Source organism: Diaphorina citri, unplaced genomic scaffold, assembly GCF_000475195.1.
Source record: "Diaphorina citri unplaced genomic scaffold, Diaci psyllid genome assembly version 1.1 scaffold113, whole genome shotgun sequence".
Classification (NCBI taxonomy): Eukaryota; Metazoa; Arthropoda; class Insecta; order Hemiptera; family Psyllidae; genus Diaphorina; species Diaphorina citri.
The window spans coordinates 157,873-180,414 of NW_007377550.1; the positions used below are offsets into that span (position 1 = coordinate 157,873).

At 37.0% G+C, this 22,542-nt stretch overlaps 1 protein-coding gene across 1 annotated transcript; it reads left to right on the plus strand.

The window, feature by feature from the left end:
• The first annotated feature begins 20,983 nt into the window (after nucleotides 1–20,983).
• Nucleotides 20,984–22,542, plus strand: LOC103524679 (flocculation protein FLO11-like). Its single transcript, XM_008489711.1, has 3 exons — nucleotides 20,984–20,990; nucleotides 21,405–22,031; nucleotides 22,505–22,542. The coding sequence occupies exons 1-3, from the start codon at nucleotides 20,984–20,986 to the stop codon at nucleotides 22,540–22,542; spliced, it is 672 nt and encodes a 223-aa protein (XP_008487933.1).

Consider the following 22,542-nt stretch of genomic DNA (forward strand, 5'->3'; position numbering starts at 1 on the left):
GAAAGTGAAACTCTGCTACAGAATTCATAGGGCAGACCTCCTCCATCCTCTCCGGTTGCAATTTATAAAATGCACTCGCTATCAGCTCACCATTTCGGCAATAAAAATAATTTTAATTGCCCGTTTTCATCGCTAAAAGTACCATAAGCAATGTCTATAAACAATCTGACGCACTGTGTGGTTTCAATGGGAATGTGAAGATGAAGGTGCTTTAGATTTTAACAGATTGTGGTAGGTCTACTTGTCAAAGTTTAATGCTTGTTTCAAATGACTTTTGAAGATGGTCCTCCTATAGTTCACACCGATTTGAGTAAATCAGGAAAACGGGCTTTTTGTGAGGGAGGGATCTCGGATTTTAACAGATTGTGGTAGGTCTACTTGTCAAAGTTTAATGCTTGCTTCAAATGACTTTTGAAGATGGTCCTCCTATAGTTCACACCGATTTGAGTAAATCAGGAAAACGGGCTTTTTGTGAGGGAGGGATCTCAATAGGCTTGGCTTTATCCTTATTTATTGCCTTGTTATCAGTTTCCTTTGCAGTTTAAACATGGCTTTTGAGAATGTTTGGCCTTCTGATTATCGCCCCATATCCCCATAATAGTCTATCTCTCTTATTCCTTTTTGCACTCGCTTGGAAAATATTAATTGATATACCAAGTACCAGGAACTAGTTAGCAGGTAGTGTTCAAGTATATGGACTGGAGAAAATAGATCCGTTATGTAAAAGAAATCATAAAGTTCTCCAGGAGATTGTGTAACGTACGCTTGAGATTGAGGACAGAATTACAGCCGAGATATCAGCATTACCTATAAATTTACGGCCGGGGTCTACTCAGTGTCGTATTTCTGTTTGAGTTGGCGTAAGAAATAAAACTTCAAACAGCATGTTGGACCCAAAAAGACCTATTTAGCGATCAACTGATCCCATTTGGATTTGAACATGAGATTGCAAACTCAGAAAATCTTCCAAAACTTCCTATTGCCTTTCTCACACATGACTTCAACGGCAGATGGACTGATTCAGAAAGCAGTCATATTTTGTCAGTCCCTTCTAGAAATATACCTTAGAGATATTTACCTATGTTAGGTACTTATGTGAAAGAAAGGTGCCTTTTTCAAAATATCTCCCCATAATTTCATACTGAAATTGTAGCACCAGAACATGCAAATGTTTTAATGTCAAAGCACAAAAAAAAAAAAAAAAAAAAAAAAAAAAGAGGGGGAACATTTTTTTCGGCGGGGTCTACAGTGTCGTATTTATGTTGGAGTTGGCGTAAGAAATAAAACTTCAAACAGCATGTTGGACCCAAAAAGACCTATTTACCAATCAACTGATCCCATTTGGATTTGAACATGAGATTGCAAACTCAGAAAATCTTCCAAAACTTCATATTGCCTTTCTCACACATGACTTCAACGGCAGATGGACTGATTCAGAAAGCAGTCATATTTTGTCAGTCCCTTCTGAGGTACATACCTAAAATATATTACCTTAGAGATATTTACCTATGTTAGGTACTTATGTGAAAGGTGCCTTTTTCAAAATATCTCCCCATTATTTCATACTGAAATTGTAGCACCAGAACATGCAAATGTTTTAATGTCAAAGTACAAAAAAAAGTACCGATTTTTACGGACACATAAAAATATCATGTTTGGAATGTTTCCCAATAATTTTGCCTTTGCTAATGTAAAATTTTACCTTGGGAGAGAAAAGAGAAGACTGTATTGGTATGTAATGTATACCTTAATATGAAAAAGCATGCAAGAGAATTTTTAGCTACTCACAAAGAACTACCTCCGCCCATTTTACTTTTCACTGTGTTCCGCTATACAGCGAATCAATACAGTGAAATTCCCTATTGTTATGATACAAAAATATGGGAGAAACACACACAGAGCACCAGAGTAATAAATAATACATCATGTTCCCAATCCAACATGGCGTAGTCACTGTCAGGATATGCTTTTTTCGCTGGATAGGTAAAAAAACGAGTGCTTTGTATTTGTGTTTAAAAAAATCTAATTATATTTCACTGACAGGAAAACGGAGAGAACTAGGAAGGCCGTCGTATTTTACGAAGAATGTTGAGTATCTGACTGAAGCTTTTCTTTGAACAATCATTCGGGCAACTAAGATGTTGGTCCATTTCCTTTCCGTATTTTCTTCTCATTTTATATTGACTAGAGTTCTTTGTTTAGGTATGCCTATTCTTAACAATAAACCTGAAGATATCTCAGAGTGACTATTTGAGTCAATCTAACCCTGTGATGTTCTTGAACATTTGCAACTATTGTTATTTGGGCAATGATGAAATCGAAAAGGTAAATTTACGTACACAGAAAAAGTCCTACCTACGTTCTAATTCCTATAATACCTAGTTGTGAAGAAAATTGCATTTTGCAAAATTATTTATCATTACTTTTTTTAGCTAACTTGTAATTTTTGTGTGAATTTTTCATTCTACATTTTTCTTAACTACTAAATATCACGATTTTTTTGTTTTTCGTTAAGTAAATAAAGAAATAAAAGAACTGTGGGTACATAAATAATTTCGTATGCTGTAAGCGCAATGAAAGTTATTAAGAAGAAAAAAACGAGTGCTTTGTATTTGTGTTTAAAAAAATCTAATTATATTTCACTGACAGGAAAACGGAGAGAACTAGGAAGGCCGTCGTGATGGTTGATGTGTGGTGAGAGGTGATGTATTCTCCATACACATAGAGGTACCTTTCTGTATTTGTGGATATTATTGTACCAGTAGAGGTTATACGTTATATTTATGTTTACCAAACAATTACGAGGATGGTCGATGGTGACCATAATACTGTGATGTTCTTGAACATTTGCAACTATTGTTATTTGGGCAATGATGAAATCGAAAAGGTAAATTTACGTACACAGAAAAAGTCATTCTTGTTCATACATTTCCCATACAAATCTCCTATCCTATACGTTTAGAACAAGTGTAATTACTTCAGTAAGGCCATTCTTGTCTACTGCTTCACAACTTCCACAGCAAGGTTTTCCTTTATCATTGTATTTTCTTCAGCTTTGTAGGTATGGAAAGTTACGGTATATTGACAAGAGTGATGCAAAATCCAAGTACATAAGTTCCACTGTTTTCATTAATTTTGGCTATTTTTTCCTCTATCGTTTCAGTTTACTCGTTCTTTTTAGGACGGATTCCTAAGGGTAGATGGCTATACCTACCAAAACTACCCACTGATACGAAAAGGCACAAGGCATACCTGGCTTACATCTGACCAGAATGTTAATTTCGAAGCAGTACTAAAAGGAAGAAGAAGGAGCAGAGGAGGAGAAGAGGAAGAACTAGGTGGAGAAGAGAAAGGGAGAAGGAAGAAGTAGGAGGAGGAGAAGGAGGAGAGGGGGGAGGAGAAGGAGAAGGAGGAGGAGGAGGAGGAGGAGAAGGAGGAGAAGGAGGAGGAGAAGGAGAAGGAGGAAGAGAAGAAGGAGGAGGAGGAGAAGAAGGAGGAGGAGGAGAAGAAGGAGGAGGAGGAGAAGAAGAAGGAGGAGGAGGAGAAGAAGGAGGAGAAGGAGGAGAAGAAGGAGGAGAAGGAGGAGAAGAAGGAGGAGGAGAAGGAGGAGAAGAAGAAGAAGGAGGAGGAGAAGGAGAAGGAGGAGGAGAAGAAGGAGGAGGAGGAGAAGAAGAAGGAGGAGGAGGAGAAGAAGGAGGAGGAGGAGGAGAAGAAGAAGGAGGAGGAGAAGAAGGAGGAGAAGGAGGAGAAGAAGGAGGAGAAGGAGGAGAAGAAGGAGGAGGAGAAGGAGGAGAAGAAGAAGGAGAAGGAGGAGGAGGAGAAGAAGGAGAAGGAGGAGGAAGAGGAGGAGAAGAAGGAGAGGTGAAAGAGGAAGAAGAGGAAAAAGTGGTCCAATAAGAAGGAAGAGGAGGAGAAGGATGAAGAGGAAACGAGGAGGAAAAGAAGGAAGGATGAGGAAGAGCAAAAGAGGGAGAGGCAGAGAGGCAGAGAGAGAGAGAGAGAGAGGGAGAGAGAGAGAGAGAGAGAGAGAGAGAGAGAGAGAGAGAGATATAAAGGGAGACGAAGCAAAATACATTAGTGACAAATAATGACCGAACTTTTGGTGTGGCTCTCTCTCCCCCTCCTCTCTCCCTTTCTTTCTCTCTCTCTCACTCTGCCTTTCGTACACTATAGGTATCTTATCTTTTTTTTCTATCATCTATCACTCACTTTTTTTTACCTCCTCTCTCTCTCTCTCTCTCTCTCTCTCTCTCTTTCGACCTTTCATTTCTTATCTCATGTCTATCCTTTCCTCTTTTTTCCCATCATCTATCACTCACATGCTCTCTCTCTCTCTCTGACAAATGACGTATGATCAAAGTTTCGGTCACCTAACACAAAATTGTGCGGAGAGAAAAAAGGAGAGAGAGAGAGAGAAGGGAGAGAGAGAGAGAGAGAGAAGGGAGAGAGAGAGAGAAGGGAGAGAGAGAGAGAGAGAGAGAGAGAAGGGAGGGAGATAGAGAGAGAGAGAGGAGGAAGAGTGAGAGAGATGAACGGGTAAATAGGAGGGCAAGGGATGGAAGAACGAAAAAAAAAGTTATGTTAGGGCATGGAGGGAGAGAAAATTGAAACTGCTTTTCTTTTTTTCACTTTACTAGAATTTATTTATTATTAAATTTGCTCGTAACTTTTGTCCACCGCAACACATAAAGTGTCCAGAAAATAAAACCGAAGTCTCAAGTCACCTATGTACATATGTGTATTTAGGAAAAACATAACTCTCAACTGTATAGCTGTACCTGTGAAGGTAACTAGAACACAAACCACAAAAAATGTCCAAAAAGTTAAACTTTATTGAACGAACGATAGTGAGGTCTATCACTTGTATTTATGAACAAGAATGATCGTTCTTAGATCAGTCTCAAGTCAAAATTGACCAACCAAATGCCTTGAGACTATGCTTAGCACGAACGAGGAAGAGTGAGAGAGAAGGGAGAGAGAGAGATATAGAGAGGAGGAAGAGTGAGAGAGAAGGGAGAGAGATATAGAGAGGAGGAAGAGTGAGAGAGATGAACGGGTAAATAGGAGGGCAAGGGATGGAAGAAGGAAAAAAAAGTTGAGTTAGGGCATGGAGGGAGAGAAAATTGAAACTGCTTTTTTTTTTCATTTTACCAGTATTTATTTATTATTAAATTTGCTCGTAACTTTTTTCCACCGCAACACATAAAGTGTCCAGAAAATAAAACCGAAGTCTTAAGTCACCTATGTACATATGTGTATTTAGGAAAAACATAACTCTCAACTGTATAGCTGTATCTGTGAAGGTAACTAGAATACAAACCACAAAAAATGTCCAAAAAGTTAAACTTTATTGAACGAACGATAGTGAGGTCTATCACTTGTATTTATGAACAAGAATGATCCTTGGAGTGTTCGGAAAGTAATGTTGTTGAGCTTTCGAGTATTGACAAAACTTGGGTCACCTACGTATGTCTACTTGTAGGAAAATAGATGTAGGATAAAAACCACATAAAATGTCTCGAAAGTAAAACTTATAAGTGTGTTTACTGTTGACCTTTCGAGTGTTGACAGATCACTTGAGCTTGAGAAGAAAGTTTGACCTTGAAGTTCAGAATGTCCACTTTGAGGAAATTTTCCAAGGCCAGCCCACTCACTATCAGGTAGACTTGACAGGTTAACCTGACCAGGTGTCCGCCTGTTAGGTCTACCTGATGAGAGAGAAACATTTATTTTAAAAAAAATATGTTCAAATAAAGAGGCTGCCAGTCTTTGGCTGGTTGCAGATCACAGCAAAACAATAATTCAGTTTGAAATCATCAATTCTCGTGGGGGGCGTCTTTTTTCCTTTTTCTTTAATCATTCTAACATATGCAAATTTGAGTGGCTGGCCTTCTGCTAATCTGCAATTTGGGGACCAATTTTGGTACGAATTCCGCAAAATATCAGTGCGAATTCAGTTCAGTGTGAAGGCAATCGCAGAAAGGTTTTAGTTCTTTCCTCATTGTGTAGCTTTTTTTTACTTTCTATTATTTTCCTTTAAAGCGCTTTAACACTACGTACAGTAGGTCGTTCGCGCTGATATCCCTAGTTTATATTAGGTTAAACAGATTGAGGGTTTTGAGGTACAGGAATAAGGAATCGACGCCTTCAACATTATCAGCTAGGGAGGGAGGTGAGGGTAAAGAGGCGCGAATGTGGGCGTGGGTGATACAGACGAGGATATGACGGATACCCTGTATGCAAATTTGAGTGGCTGGCCTTCTGCAAATCTGCAATTTGGGGACCAATTTTGGTACGAATTCCGCACAATATCAGGGCGAATTCAGTTCAGTGTGAAGGCAATCGCAGAAAGGTTTTAGTTCTTTCCTCATTGTGTAGCTTTTTTTTTTTTCCTTTAAAGCGCTTTAACACTACGTACAGTAGGTCGTTCGCGCTGATATCCCTAGTTTATATTAGGTTAAACAGATTGAGGGTTTTGATTATCAGCTAGGGAGGGAGGTGAGGGTAAAGAGGCGCGAATGTGGGCGTGGGTGATACAGACGAGGATATGACGGATGGTGAGAATATCTCCGCACTGGCGTTTGTGTAGCTTTACTAATTGCGAAGGTAAGAAAACTGCCCGAGGATTCTCAAGGACTTACCTGTGTTTTGAGTAGCTTGTACAGGTCGGTCTCCATGAGACATTGCACTATGTAGACGTCCTTCATCATATCTATGCTCTCTTGTCGAAGAATGTCCCGAATGTCAATGATCTGGAAGCAGGAAAAAAGGATCGGATCGTCAATTATACGGCTGTTCAAAATTTCCAAGCCACCTATCCCTAGGAACATTGTTTGTTCCCGGATAGATGGGCAGTGTGTGTCGTTCTTGTATGAAAGAGTGTGTCGTTCTTATATGAAAATGAGAATAATAAAAAAATAGCTCTTTTCTTTGCATAAGTAGCGAGCGACCAGTGGTGGCATTACCAGATTATTGTTACGTAGCAGAAGCAAGGCATTACCAGAGCAAACAAGAAAAATTATAGAAAAAAACATGGCAGGATAATGAAAGACTCTTTGGGACTGATTCTTGACGATATCCAATTATCCACATTGGGAAAGCCGAACAAAGCCTAATAAGCAAAGTTAGAACAGATTACTAAAAAGGGCGAAAAAGGGTTATTTGAGACCCTTCTTGCAAATAAGTCTTCAATTATGTTGTGCTACATTCGTCATTTTTTTGACAAATTCAATATCATTCCGTGAATATGTGTGGTTGCCGCGCCAATCGTTTCGGTGAAATTTACACAAAAAGGCAATAATTTATTTATAAATAGCGTTCGGACATGTTCAGATTTGGTGGCAGAGAGGAAATTTGTTTTTTGTTCGTTTGTTTCTTTTTTTATTATTATTTCTTTTGTACTAATCAAATTTGTTTGCTTTAGAATATCATGAATTGAGTTATGGATTATGGATTTTTATTGAATTCCTAAACCGATCCTACATAGTTAGCTTGGATGGCAGCGCAACCACCTTGTAAGCGCTAGGTCGCAGATTTGATTCCCGCTCGAGCCGGATTTTATCCTGAACGGATAAGGTTCGTTCTCAGAACGGCTGGCTTTCTCTTATCTTGTTTCTTCCTTCTTTCTTCACTTTCGGGACGATAAGACCTTAGAACCTCTCTCTCAAAAAATAATTTAAAAAAGAAGTCCAAAATAAGTGGATTGCATTTTTTTTTCAGTGGGTCAAAAAGAAACCCGTACAGCCAATTTTCAATTTGGGACTTACTGTATAGGTACCTATCCTGATCAATGTTCATTAATATGTAGGTATGTATAAACGGGCGAAAAACCCGTAAAATTAATAAAAAAATAAAAAAACTCCATCGGAATCCTATTAATATGGTGCCATTTTAATTTCATACTGAATAGAGAGCACCATAACAAATTTATTAAAAAAAAATCTGGTGTGAACATCACACGACTTTCCTTATCCTATTGAATGGTGCTTATTTGGGTGTTCTGTTGTAACATTTAAAGAAAAAGACAAAGAGTTTTTAAAGAGGAAGAGAAGAAGCAGGAGATAGATTTATGAAGGAAAGAAGAAAGGAAGGAGGAGGAGACGAAGGAGAAAATCTAAAAGGAGACAAGTGGAGAAATTTACGAAGAAGGAAGGAAGAGAATGAAAAAGTTAGGAAGTTCAAAATATGTATAAAACTTCGGTGACAAACTTCTTTTTTTTTTCATAATTACTATCGCGTCAGAAGGATGTCTCCCAATCTAAAATCTAAATCTACCGATTTTTCTCTTCAATCTTTTTTTCACTTCCAATTTTTTTCTATCTCTGTGTTGATAAAATTTTAATTATAGTCTCTTTCCCTCTCTATCTCCTCTTCCTCCTCCTCTTCTTCTCGTTCCAGTTTCCCCCTCTTATCCGAGATTCTTTCTCCTTTACTTGTTTTCTTTAATTAAGGAAGTTTGTGTAAAGGTTAACGCGTTAATAGAAAGCTACGGGAGAAGACATGGAAGAAGAGGGATGAAGAAAGAGAAAATGGGAGAGATGGAGAAAAAGAGGGAAGGAAAAGGAGGAGGAGGAGGAGGAGGAAGAAGGAGGGAAAAAGAACAGGAGAGGGAACGAAATGGCAAGGCATTGGAGGGAAACAAAACAGGAGAGAGAAGGAGGGAAAAAGAACAGGAGAGGGAACGAAATGGCAAGGCATTGGAGGGAAACAAAACAGGAGAGACGATGCAAAAGGGAGGGAAAAATAACAAAAGGAGGGCATTGAGGAGGGACAGAAAGAAAGGAGGGGGCGAAAAAGTCATTAGCTCACTAAAAATGGCTCTCATCAATTAACTGGAAGGAGACACAAGAGACTTGGAGAAAAAAAGACACAGAAAAAAGTGGGAAAATGGGATCCCTCTGAAAATGGGAGAATTTTTTCTACTTACTCGCACGGACTACATCAAACAAATAATGGAGGATATGAACGTCACAACCTACTACGATCTCAAGAGGAAGGCAGAAGACAGGGAAACATGGCGTACTGCAGCAAACCAGCCTAATGGCTGTTAACCAATGATGATGATGACGCACGGCCGGGGTCACAATTAAAGGGCCGTTCCCACTGGTCGTGAGTTTCCCACAATTGAAGGTCCGAACGACATGTGGGAAAGGGACTTTAGTTTAAGCAGTGTTGCCAGATGTACGGTAATTACCGTATTTGTACGGTATTCGAGCTTTGGTACGATAATGTACGGTAATTTGCTGTAAAAGTACGGTACTATGCAAAAATGCACGACTTTATAAAAGTTGCATACGGTAAAGTACGGTATTTTCAGCAAAATTGTACGGTAATCTCAGCTGACCAGTCTGGCAACACTGCTAGGTAATATTGTTTTATTCGTGTTGCGGGATTCCCCTTAACTTCTTGTAGACCAGCAGCTGAATATTTGTTCGGTGTACTTGGAAGTAGCTTTGTATGTACGTATAAGCATTTATATTTAGAATCATAATACCTAACATACGGCTCTACATTCTGTACCTAAATAGATATTACATAATATTAATTTTATATAGGTATCATACAATTCATACATATAGCTGTAGATATCTGAACGTAATGCTATAATGTAAACACAAAAGGCACGTGGTAATCTTGTTGCAATGGGAAATTTAAACTCAAGGGCAAATGAGTAGGTGGGTAATATTCACGTGAATTCTATACATTATTATTCACATAGGTATTTAGAGTTTTCTTGAAAATGGAAGCAAATCCTGGCAAAAATAAATGGAAAAGGGTTCTTCTCCCACTTTGGCGTTCAATGTGTTAACCAAAACAGACTGTTGAGTTAAAGGTAACCACTAGGCGAGGTCAAAAATCCTTCCCTGGGTTATGAAAACAGTCTCAAGGCAATAGACGTGTAGGTATACCCAATATTCAGAGAATGGAGGAAGAGAGGAAGTGACAGAGAAGGAACGAAGGAAGAAAGAAAGGAAGAGGAACGAAGAAAGGAAGAAGGAAAGGAGAGAAAATTTGATGGGAAAAACTTTGATGAAAATGGGTAAAATTTTCGAGAGAGAAACGCAAAACTTTGAAACTTCAAGTTTATTTAGTATCATTTGCCGGGCCGGATGTGAAAGTGGTTTGATGTGGCAGACCTCTGATCATTAATTTGTGCTTCTATAACTTGTGAAAATGTACAAAGTTTTGAAGGGGTTGTAGAAAGCTCGTGAGAAAATTGGGTGGAGACCAGGGCCGTATTAGCCCCCCGCGGGGCCCGGGGCAGTTTGCCATTCTGCCTTATGGGTAATCCGGCCCTGGTGGAGACCAAAGGAAATTTCCTTTGGGAAAGTCTTTTCCCGATAGTTTACAGTATGCCACCTCGGTGGTGTAGTGGTCAAGGCGCTACCTACCTCGGTGGTGTAGTGGTCAAGGCGCTACCTACCTCGGTGGTGTAGTGGTCAAGGAGTAAGTACTTATACAAACATATACTTAGGTAATTAACCATTCATTTTTAATAAGATTTATGGAGAAGTTAGAAAGAAAATTCTGAAACATGGGAATCGTGCTTTGTCCTTTAATTCTGGGTGAGGGTCCTCTAATAGCAACTATCATGAAGAGAAGAAATAAAAAATGCATTTACCTTTCTTGAAATATGCATACTTCATGAAAGGTGCATGCACGTTATTTGAATGACCGAAAATTCGAGTGTAATAAATATTTTTTGCGAGATATAATGTGAACTGAATGTCGTTGCTATTTTTGTTGAGTCTAAATAAAAAATAATATTATTATTCGTAAAGTGGATATCAGTTCAAAGGACACTATGCCGAAATTCAAGTCCCATACAGTTCATGAGGATATAAAGGTATCTTCTTCGGTCCTGTTTGTCTTGAAGATGTGAATCCTGTCTTCTGTAAACATTGCATAAAATTAATAATCTGTGTTCACTGGAAAAAGGAAACCTATGAAGTCTTTTAAAAGAATTTTCTCAGTCAATTCTTCATAACTAGCTTTATGGGATACTTTTACTGTCTGTGATCAATATTAGTTAGGTACTAGTTAACGTTACAGTCCCAAGTACTGGAAACAAGTCAGAGAACTCAACAATATTAAATTTCTCAATAATGGTGCCGCAAAATTGGGTGATTCTTCCTCTCTTTTCCCTCATACCATCAGTCTCTTAGGAACTAAATAGATCCAGAAATGTCTACAATTCCAAAGTTCAAACAGTTCTAAACATTTCAGGCACTACAGAACCGAAGAGAGAGCATGGAGAGTTATACTTTGTAACACAAAAATATCGTATTACGCTAAACTGAAACATCTTACCATGGGGACACCAGGGAACCCCTGGATTCCTGGCATACTGCTTCAACATTTTTTATTAATTAAAAAATATTTCTTCTAGACAAACGTAGAATTTGCAACTTTCATTTTTTTCTTTACCTTTTTTTATTATTTGCAAATAAATAAAAACAAAATATGTGGCTGTTATTTGCAGGTACTTTTGTCACCCTGTGAGGTACCTGCAGAGATTAGACGAATAGGGCGGTATCACTCTGGGACGTGGGTTGTGTTTGAGGATATTTTAATCTGGTGGTATACCAGACATTCAGGCGTTATTTGGTCGCATGCCATATCAGAAATTTACAAAATACATATATACTTAGTAAAGAAAGACGGTACTGATCGAACCGTTGCGTAGCGCCGTTGCGCAGAGTCACATTGTGTCGTTCTAAGGTTTTTTCCCTTTCATATATAATATATATGTAGGTACATATCGAACATATCTACAAAGACACCATGTTCCAAACTAGAATTAACCCTAGAACTTTGGGTTAATAATAAAAGTTCTCAAGTTTTAAACTAGGTAATACAGAACACGAATGAAAAACAAAGGAACGCACCAACGCATGTTTTTTGTTTTCATTGATTCCAAAAATGTGTATTCGTTAGTGGATGTGCTAACTTCTCCCTCTATGCCACCTAGCTCCAAGGTGCCCCCTCTATACACCCCCTAAACCCTAAGCTCTCTCATTAGCACGCAACCTAGAGGTCTGTTTTGAAGGACACACAAAATATGTACATACACAGCCGAAAATTTTGAACTTTTTCCCTCGATATTTTTCTACCCAAGTTTTGTTTCCATTTTACAAGTTTTTTAATTGTGTTTTCCGTTCATTTCGGTAGGCGTGTTTTTATTAGGAAAGTTAACACAGGAGGACCAACATGAAACGCTTTTAATGTGAGAAGTGATATCACTCAAGGGAGGCTTTTTCGGGTACCAAAAATTTAAAACCTCAAAGTGAGGGAAGAAAAGCATTTAGAAAATTTCTGTAACCTTTTCTGTAATTTGTTGACAGTTTTTGTCCATCAATTTGAAACGGACTCATACAATATGTACAGGAGCCAACGCTCTAAAATGAGCTCGGGAGTTACGGTGTTGAACTTGAAGCATTTGAAACATTTGTAACATCCTTTGTACGCTTGAAAATTGTAAAACTTAGGGATGTGTTGATTTGAATGAGAAAAGAGGGGGTTCGGAAATAACGCCAAGTGATTGGATGAGCCAGAGGATAAACACCTACCCCTTGCTTTGATAATTGTAACACCCGGCGAAACCCTTCAAACCTAAAAATCTTCCTTTTCATAACAGAAACCCTTAAAACCCCCTCTGAAACTAATGTTTGAGTTGTTGTTGTTGTTGTTGTTGTTGTTGTTGTTGTTGTTGTTGTTGTTGTTGTTGTTGTTGTTGTTGTTGTTGTGTTTGTTCGTTGTTAGAGAGCGATGGAACTGACATTTTAAAATCAAGACTTAAAGTGCTGAGTGCTCATCAAGACAGCCTTCTCTCACTTCCCATTTCTGAAAGTTCGAAAAAGAATCAATATACCTAGTGAAAAATATGTATGGTAGTTACGAGTACTTACTATGTACCTAAAACTTATTTACCATTGAAGAGTGGCAACTCCTTTTTCACTGGATTTCAAAGAGGTCTTCCTTGTTCGTTGTTAGAGAGCGATGGAACTGACATTTTAAAATCAAGACTTAAAGTGCTGAGTGCTCATCAAGACAGCCTTCTCTCACTTCCCATTTCTGAAAGTTCAAAAAAGAATCAATAGTGAAAAATATGTATGGTATAGTTACGAGTACTTACTATGTACCTAAAACTTATTTACCATTGAAGAGTGGCAACTCCTTTTTCACTGGATTTCAATATTTCCACGATTTGGAGGAGGTAAACCTACACGCGCTTTTGTTTTTCAGAGTAATTGACTGACGAACTTAAAGATGATGATGTTTGGTTTAGTATTCCATGTAAATATATGCATGTAGCAAAATATCTGTCATTAGAATAGGTAGCATGACACAATTACATGTGTAGCATGTTCGACTCAAGTTAGAGGTTGTAACTACCCTAAAACTGCTTTCGCATTCCTTCTGCTTGAATAATCTTATTAAAAAATTAAAATTTACCAGTACCTACTACCAAGGTAGATGATATACATATATAGTAGGTATTGGATATTTATGTATTTTATTTTAAATCTATAGGTATCTATTATTTATAATAAGTCCATTATCTATATCTATTATAATAAGTCTGATAATTATTATGTAAGTAGGTAGGTACATGATTGCCTATATATGTTTAGTTCAATAATTGAACTTGCTAACAGTTTCACAACATTATACAAACATTCTAGTAGCCTTGTATAAGACATTATACGAACATTCTAGTAGCCTTGTATAAGTTGGAACATCCACTATGAATTGTATGTTCATCATGTCACAGATATAATAATTTTCCTTTTGTCTATACCTATGTATAGCTAACTCTAGCTTTATGTATTTTTATTTCCGCCACAACCTTGCTACTTGCTACTAAAGCTGGTCGCAACTTGTATAAGTTGGAACATCCACTATGAATAATTGTATGTTCATCATGTCACAGATAGGATAATTTTCCTTTTGTCTATACCTATGTACCTATAGCTAACTCTAACTTTATGTATTTTTATTTCCGCCACAACCTTGCTACTTGCTGCTTAAAGCTGGTCGCAACCTTGAAATAACCGCATGTTAGATTAGGGTAAAAATTGTTTTAACTGTGTGAAAATGGTTCTATAATTACGTATAGTAGCCTTGTATAAGTTGGAACATCCACTATGAATTGTATGTTCATCATGTCACAGATAGGATAATTTTCCTTTTGTCTATACCTATGTATAGCTAACTCTAACTTTATGTATTTTTATTTCCGCCACAACCTTGCTACTTGCTACTAAAGCTGGTCGCAACCTTGAAATAACCGCATGTTAGATTAGGGTAAAAATTGTTTTAACTGTGTGAAAATGGTTCTATAATTACGTATTGTTAATTAAAAATTACCGCTCTCTACCACGGGCAGCGCAAGTAATCTATCTGGAACATCTCTTTGTTAGGTTTCGTCTGAGTCAATGTCAGACTTTACATAATAGTGGTGTTTGTATCTGAATTTCCTGACTATTCTGTGGTCACAGGATTTAGCAATGGAGGATCGCTTACAATAAAACAAGCTTAGAACCATTCTTGACAGCACTTATCTATTCGCAATAGAAAATTAAATCAAACTCAACCTATTTAGCAATGGAGGATCGCTTACAATAAAACAAGCTTAGAACCATTCTTGACAGCACTTATCTATTCGCAATAGAAAATTAAATCAAATGAGGTCTAATTAATTCACCATATAATTCTAAACAAGTTAATGATGGTTGACATGAAAGCTCGCATATAAACATAATGACAATTATCGTACATAAGTAGATAGGTATAATAACATAATGTCTAGAACTCTATAACAACCGCCAATAAAGGACAACATCATTATCCTCTATCCTTGTTCAATCAAAATAGTAATTTCTTACTGAATCTCGGGATGTTTTTTCCATCAGGGCCGCACTAATGGGTCTTCTTTCTTTCCTCAGACCAATTTTTAGTAATTTATGAAACGTTTTTAGACAGTTTTACATGAGATGAATATCAAATCAAGTCAACAACAATGTATGCTTCTCTGCTGATTACTTAATGAATTACATCACTACGTATGCACCTATTGAAACCTACTTATGTAATTGAGCAAGTTTCCTAAATTCAGGGATTCATAAATTAATTATATGTCTCATTTTGCCTCTAATTCAGTTGTACAATTTCATGCTAAAGTAGTAATGAAGGATTTACATGATCAGAATCTGATTTGATGTTCGAAGGAAGGACGATTCTTTTCCCTTCCGTTCAGTGTTCATGTTTTCCAAATGCAGATTCCCACGACCAACAACACTAGGAAACTTTCCTAGTCATAATAATGCTTGTCCTCTCCTCAATATGCCGACCCTGACTTTTACGAGTAGTTATGTTTCTACATAAAACAAACATTACCAACATGAACACATAGCTACATAATCATGTAAATATAAACAAATTCATAAACTTAGATGAGCCTTTCGGTACCAAATTTCCAAATAGGTGACATACGAGTTTAGTAATCTATCGTGTAGCAGATGAAGTTTCTCCCAGCTTGTGATTTTTGAGGACTTATTACAAGAATCTCATGAACCCCACTAGCTCTTATGATTGGGTCTGATTGGATCAGCTGGTCATTTCCATTTCATTTTTGTCTTTTTTTTGAATCCCCAAAATTTTCTCTATGACCGCAATGTGAGCAAAAAATGCCCATCCTTGTGATCTCTCAGCACAAGCGCTAGACAAATCCTTGACCAACCCCGTTTTTGCCCAGAAAACTCTTGAATAAATCACACACCTCAGATTGACCATTCCCTAAGAAGCTAAAGGCTGCCCTACCATCATCACAACTATCATTGGGTACCTCATATTATTTTTTTGTCGGCGCCGGCTAATTCTTTTAGACAATTTTTTTTTTTTTTTTTTAGTTGGGCAAAATTTATGGCCAGAAAAGTTGAGAGTGACATATTTAAAGAGTATATGTGAAACCAACACGTATGTGTTTTTATTACACGAGGAATGTGACAGTGCCGTATACAGATTTCAGGGAGGTCTTGGCCACTTTGAGAAACATTCTTCTCTCGAAGAAGAGACTTCTTGAAAACACAATACAACCATGTTCTGGATAACCAAAGGAGAAATAAACTTCCAAAGGCAGAAAGGAATGAAAGAGGACTCTTAGGAAATTAAATCTATGGCACAACATAATTTCGTACCCTCTTAAATTCTTTCCCCTTTACTTGCCATTCGACACTGATATTCTTGTGATATAAAAATATTTCCACGATTTGAAGGAGGTAAACCTACACGAGCTTTTGTTTTTCAGAGTAATTGACTGACGAACTTAAAGATGATGATGATGTTTGGTTTAGTATTCCATGTAAATATGCATGTAGCAAAATATCTGTCGTTAGAATAGGTAGCATGACACAATTACATGTGTAGCATGTTCGACTCAAGTTAGAGGTTATAACTACCCTAAAACTGCTTTCGCATTCCTTCTGCTTGAATAATCTTATTGAATAATTCAAAATTTACCAGTACTACCAAGGTAGATGATATATAAAGTATAGGTATTGGATATTTATGTATTTTATTTTAAATCTATAGGTATCTATTATTTATAATAAGTCCATTATCTATATCTATTATAATAAGATTGGTCTTGCGTAACCAATGGATCTTTCCTGATTTTTCTCTCGATGGCAAAAATGCTCATTAACATTGAAAAATGGTCTTCACAAAAGGCCATTTGAATTCTGATGACAATGATTGGTTGTAATTGAGTTGTTTTCTGTATTCGTCAGTTAGAGGTTCTAGGCCTGTATGTTAGATTACCAGGTACAAATTATTTCAGGATACTCTATGCTCTATGGGATTACAAGAAACCTGGCGGATCATTATTTTTATTTCTTCGGTCGAAATTCTATTACTAGGTATCATTTTTGTTTTTATTTTTACATTTGTGGAAGCACCTGTCAAATTATACCAACAGACAGCTAGAGCTCATTCATTATGATAATTTGTAGAATAACATGATCATCAGCTATTATATTGGCCAGGTAGGCAGTTGAACCAACATTTTTACCTATGATCATTGATCACATTCAAATCATGTTGAGTCTTCGAAGAAAATAAAAACAATTGGCAAACATTTCTTTAGTAATATACTTGGCTCACCTGGTAATTTTCTGAATATCTTGTTGTTCTCCCAGTATTTTTAAGTTCCATGATGTAAAGTCCTCAAACTGAACAATATCAGTATGAATATACAAATACTAACTCATCCCATAATCCAAGCTACGGTAAGAGGTAATGTGAAGGATATTCTTGTTCATACATTTCCCATACAAATCTCCTATCCTATACGTTTAGAACAAGTGTAATTACTTCAGTAAGGCCATTCTTGTCTACTGCTTCACAACTTCCACAGCAAGGTTTTCCTTTATCATTGTATTTTCTTCAGCTTTGTAGGTATGGAAAGTTACGGTATATTGACAAGAGTGATGCAAAATCCAAGTACATAAGTTCCACTGTTTTCATTAATTTTGGCTATTTTTTCCTCTATCGTTTCAGTTTACTCGTTCTTTTTAGGAGTTATCTTGAGCTCTGGGTGTATTTTAATTGATATACTTTCTACAGGAGGTAGATATATGTATTGTATGTACCTACCTATGGGTTTAATAATAAGGTATGTAAATAAGTTCAATCTGTGTGTTTAAATATTCACATGTTCATTTACTCGGCTCCACATGGCATTCATTTTCTTGCAGACTGATACACGCTATTGTTTTCGGTTTGGTAGAATCAAATAAATTTCCGCACTAGTTCTTTTTCTACACTGTTCTTGTGTGTGGTTCTTTTTGAATTAGAATTTCGATATTACTGCTATGCATTATAACAGCAGTTGCGAGGGAGCGGTGTTAGCGCCCCATCCAAAATGCATAGGGAAACTTACTCTAGCAGTAAGTTTGTGTGTTATCTTGAACCAACAATCGTAACAAATACCTCTAAGTAGAGTAAGTTGTATAAGATGAGTTATTGGAGTATCCTCTCGTCTGGTAAGAGACTTCCGGTCTAGAGGATCGAGTTGGTATGTTCGAAATGTAAATGACTTTATAGTAATACTCACGGTTAGGAATGGTTACATCCCAGGTTTTGGAAACTCGTTTTGTTCATTCTCCATGGTTTTTCCTGCCACTGCATACTTGCATAGTCCCATCATATTTATGTACTTGCTGTAAACAATGAGTCATAAGTTGATCAAACTTTTTTTTTTTTTTTTTTTTTTTTTTTTTTTTTTTTTTTTTTGGTGATCCTATACAACACAGGATTTTTTTTTAGAAAATGTTGACTTCTTAATTTGAAGTATTTTACTTAGGACACTAGACGTACCTACTACACTGCACACTGTGTTTCAAAACTTTGAACTTTACATCTTGACGTTCTTGCGAGGAGACGGTGGTACTTGATGTTACACTATGTTGCTGTATGACTAGCATAAACATACATAAGTCAACCAGCAATGTGAACATACTTAGACTGGTATCTTCTGGTGTAATGAGCACTGAGCAGGGTACTCGTTGGTTCTCCGCTAGACTTGGTGTTAGCATTGGGACAAGTTGAGTTTTATTTATTTACTTTAGAAGCAAGACATGACTAAATTAGACCAAGTGATTTATCAGACGTTGTGCATGATACCTCGGTACAATATTTCATTTTAGTTTCAGATTTTATGAACTCGGGAGAAGATTTACAGCCCAGTGCCTCCGGAGTTTGCTCTATGAGACGAGATCCTACGTTGTATTGTTATAACGACCAGCTAACTTTATCATGTCATGGTAAAAGACATGTTGTGCTCTTATAATAAAATATATTGCAAAGTAAATTGGATCCAGGTGGAGTGATACCGGAGATCTAGACCTCAAATAGGTATGTAGCAGCACCTCACAATACTGGGCTTGTAGCAATTTGCAACTTTCATTTGAACAACATGAACATTATGCACACATTATGAAGATAAAGCTAAATGTTTACCTTGTTATAATTCGTCAGAAACATGAATCTTTTTCAGATGTCATACATGAAAGATAAACCTGATCAGATAGACAACGAACTACTTACCCATTTTAAATTTCATGCTTCGAAATATCAAGCTTTTCTAGATTTCTTAAATATTTGCAGAAGAAGACAAAATTTCTTTTCCTAATGATTGCAATAAATCTGATTAAAAGATCGAAGTTGAAATTAAAAAGTAAACATTATTCAATTTCAGCTTTGAAGTGACTTTAATTCCTAATAATATGTATATAGGTATAAACAATGCTAAATGTATACCTACTACGAACCCAATTATCCAGCCACATTCTTTGTGGAAACTCAAAGCAAACATAAATTACTACTAATTTTGCACAAAGAAAAATAATTATAAAAACTTTCTTGACATAGGTAAATTAATTATGATGGGATACATGTTTTGGTACACTTAGGAAAATATTTAGTTTTTAATCCCATCTTGGTTACATTCCTTCAAAAAGTTGGAGGTAATTTATTTTAATTTAGAAACATTAGATCAGAATATTAAATGTTTTATGAAACCTAAATGATCGCTCGTATACATTCCGATGAGGTTTTTTTTTATTGCCAGCATCAAGTTGTGAGTATTGGTCGGTGAGTTTACTCTGAGAATGCCAAAATAATAAAGGTAAACTTAGTAGGTATAGTCGAGATAGCTGAGTTATTTATTTAAATATTTTATGCTGGACCATTTGAAGAAAAAGCTAAAAGTAAATTCAGAAATATATTATAACTTAAACATTCCAATAATAGGCGGGAAAAAACCAAATAAGGATCTTTTGCAAATCAAGTCCATTAGTTTAATTGACAACATGCGCCCTTTTACTAGTGAAGGTGGCATATTTTCTACACAATCTACACCTAACCCTTTGATATTTGTCAGCAGATGGGGTTTCCTCCTGTGAAAACATACTTATTTTGTAGTTTGTGTGTAGAACTGTGAAAAGTCAACAGACACAGTTTGGAAAGTCTGCTTTGAAAAATTACATTCTTTTGATCATGTTTATCTGATACAAATCTTTTTTCATGGTCTGAGCCTTTGATTATTTGCTTTATAAATGTCCTACTATAGGGTGTAACCTTTGAAACTGGGCTTTGCTCTTTTATACTTACATACTGTACCTATTTACCTAACAATAGTTGATCAAAACTCTTTTAATTGATTCTTTACTCTTCAATCTAATGGAATTGTAACTGTTTTTAGAGGCGTACCTACCTATACTTACCTACATTAAATTTCTCTCACTTCAACACTATCCGCCAATCTTATTTCTACAATTGTCATTAGTCCATTAATCTCTGATTACCCTGTATTATGGGATGAGTGCTGTCCTCCTCTCCAGATGAGAACGCGAGATATTTGTTTCAACTCTTTTACTAGTGGGATCTGGGTGTTAATATGAACAGCTACTGAAATACGTTTAGCTGGTTAATGGATTAAAAAACATAAATTGAAGGATGAAAACGATGACGTTTGATTGATATCTATCAGTTGTTGAGAATTTTAATAACATAAATGGTTTCTTTGTTCAACTGTATGATTAAGTTCTCGAAAAATTACTTGGCATGTGAAGGGTCATGATGACTGTCATGCTTTGGATGTTAGCTTGCCACACGAGAGTTGGGATCCTATTCAAATCAGTTCCTAATAGACATGTACCGTCCTACTTGGGTTGAAATAGTAGGTACAGAAAATATGACGTCTTCGAGATCTATTAGACTACTTAGAGAGTTCGATAGATCGTCAATCCATTACCATGAAACTTCGCCCCAAAATCACAACATGCAAGTCTTGAGGAATTCAGGACTCTTCCTTGTCTTACATTTCAATTCAAACACTTTCCTTAATTCACTGTAGAATCTTCTTCCAATGCATCAAGCCCTCACTATTGATGGATTTGAGTTCTAGACTTGGTTCGTTGGAATGACAGGTATGTAGTTCAAGTGCAAGGAGACATTTCACCGAAAATTTTCAGCTGTTCGGAAACGACTTCACCTGTCTCGTGTCGTAGTGAGCAGGTCAGGAAGTCGTGTGTTCTCCTAGCCAAGCACCTGCCACTACAAGCGCTAGTCACAACGTGTAGGGTACTTCTTCTACCTTCTACTTCATTTATAACTAACCAATTATTTTTGGATAGGTATTACCTATGTTGCTGATAACATGTAACTTTTTTCGGTAGTGTTAAGGTCTTTACTCTTTACTGTCGATATGTTTTCGTGTGAGTTCAGATTACGCGAGATGCATTATGAAAGTATCTACTGAACGTTGCCTTACATGACTATATTAGGTATTTACTCAATTTGGACAAAATACTAATGATTGATCTGTTTTCTTTTTGTTTCAGTGGGTGGGAGACAAGTGTGTAGGCCTCACTTTCCTCATCACAGTTCCCTCCATCCTTGGTTAAGCAATAGTTCTTCAGATACTAAGCCGCTTCAACATCAAAACTCCAGCTGGTGTTCGCCATTTAATACAGGGTCAACGACGGAAGAGTCCTCTCTCAAGTCATCTCCTAATCCTCAACAAAATCCCTCCACCTCCTCTTCTTCAACACATCCTATGTTTAGTTATCCCCCTACGCCGCCCAAAACACATCCCACCCCTCCAACCCCGGATTCTGTCACTGCAGCTTCCACCAATGTCACTGTTACCTCGTCGTCAGCGTCCAATGAATACACCAATGCCATTGCTCATGCAGCGTCCATGGGTGTGTTCCTACATCCAGACCAGTCTTCATGTGATATTAAACCCATGCTCAACTCAGGATCTAAACAACGAGAAGGTACAAATTCTTCATCAGGAACTGCCTCCCCCGGTAGTACCTCTTCCTATCAACCATACCAAGACTCCTATTCCTATTCATCCTATCCTAGTTATAATTATAGTTCCAAACATGGTGCTGCGTCCCCAACAGAACATTTTTCTAAGTCTTCGCCGTCATCTTCGAGAAACAAAGCCAGAACGAGTGCCGGTAAGATTCAAGCTAAAGCTAACATGTCTCACAATCGGTTACTGGCATTTACTTACCACTTCTTTGTTTTTCATCTACCTACATACATCTCTAACCTTTCCAATGTAAAGTCAAATTTTCATACTAACCAAAAATCAACTAACCATACTTCTTCTCAAAAGTACTTACAGTACTTTTGTACTAACCCTACTCATTCTAAAACTAATTGCAACGGTGTTAGATGTAACATTTTGGTGATAAAAGGTGGGATTCGGTAACGGTAACTTCAACAAGGACTGTTTAAATCTCTCAAAAGTACTAACCCTACTCATTCTACAACTAATTGCAACGGTGTTAGATGTAACATTTTGGTGATAAAAGGTGGGATTCGGTAACGGTAACTTCAACAAGGACTGTTTAAATCTAAGAACGGGGCAACCTCAAGCTTGAACACCCTGTATTCAGACATTAATCCACATTCCTCCACTTTACAGGTTTTACTACCTCAAGTTTAGTATTGTTTTTCTTTTAA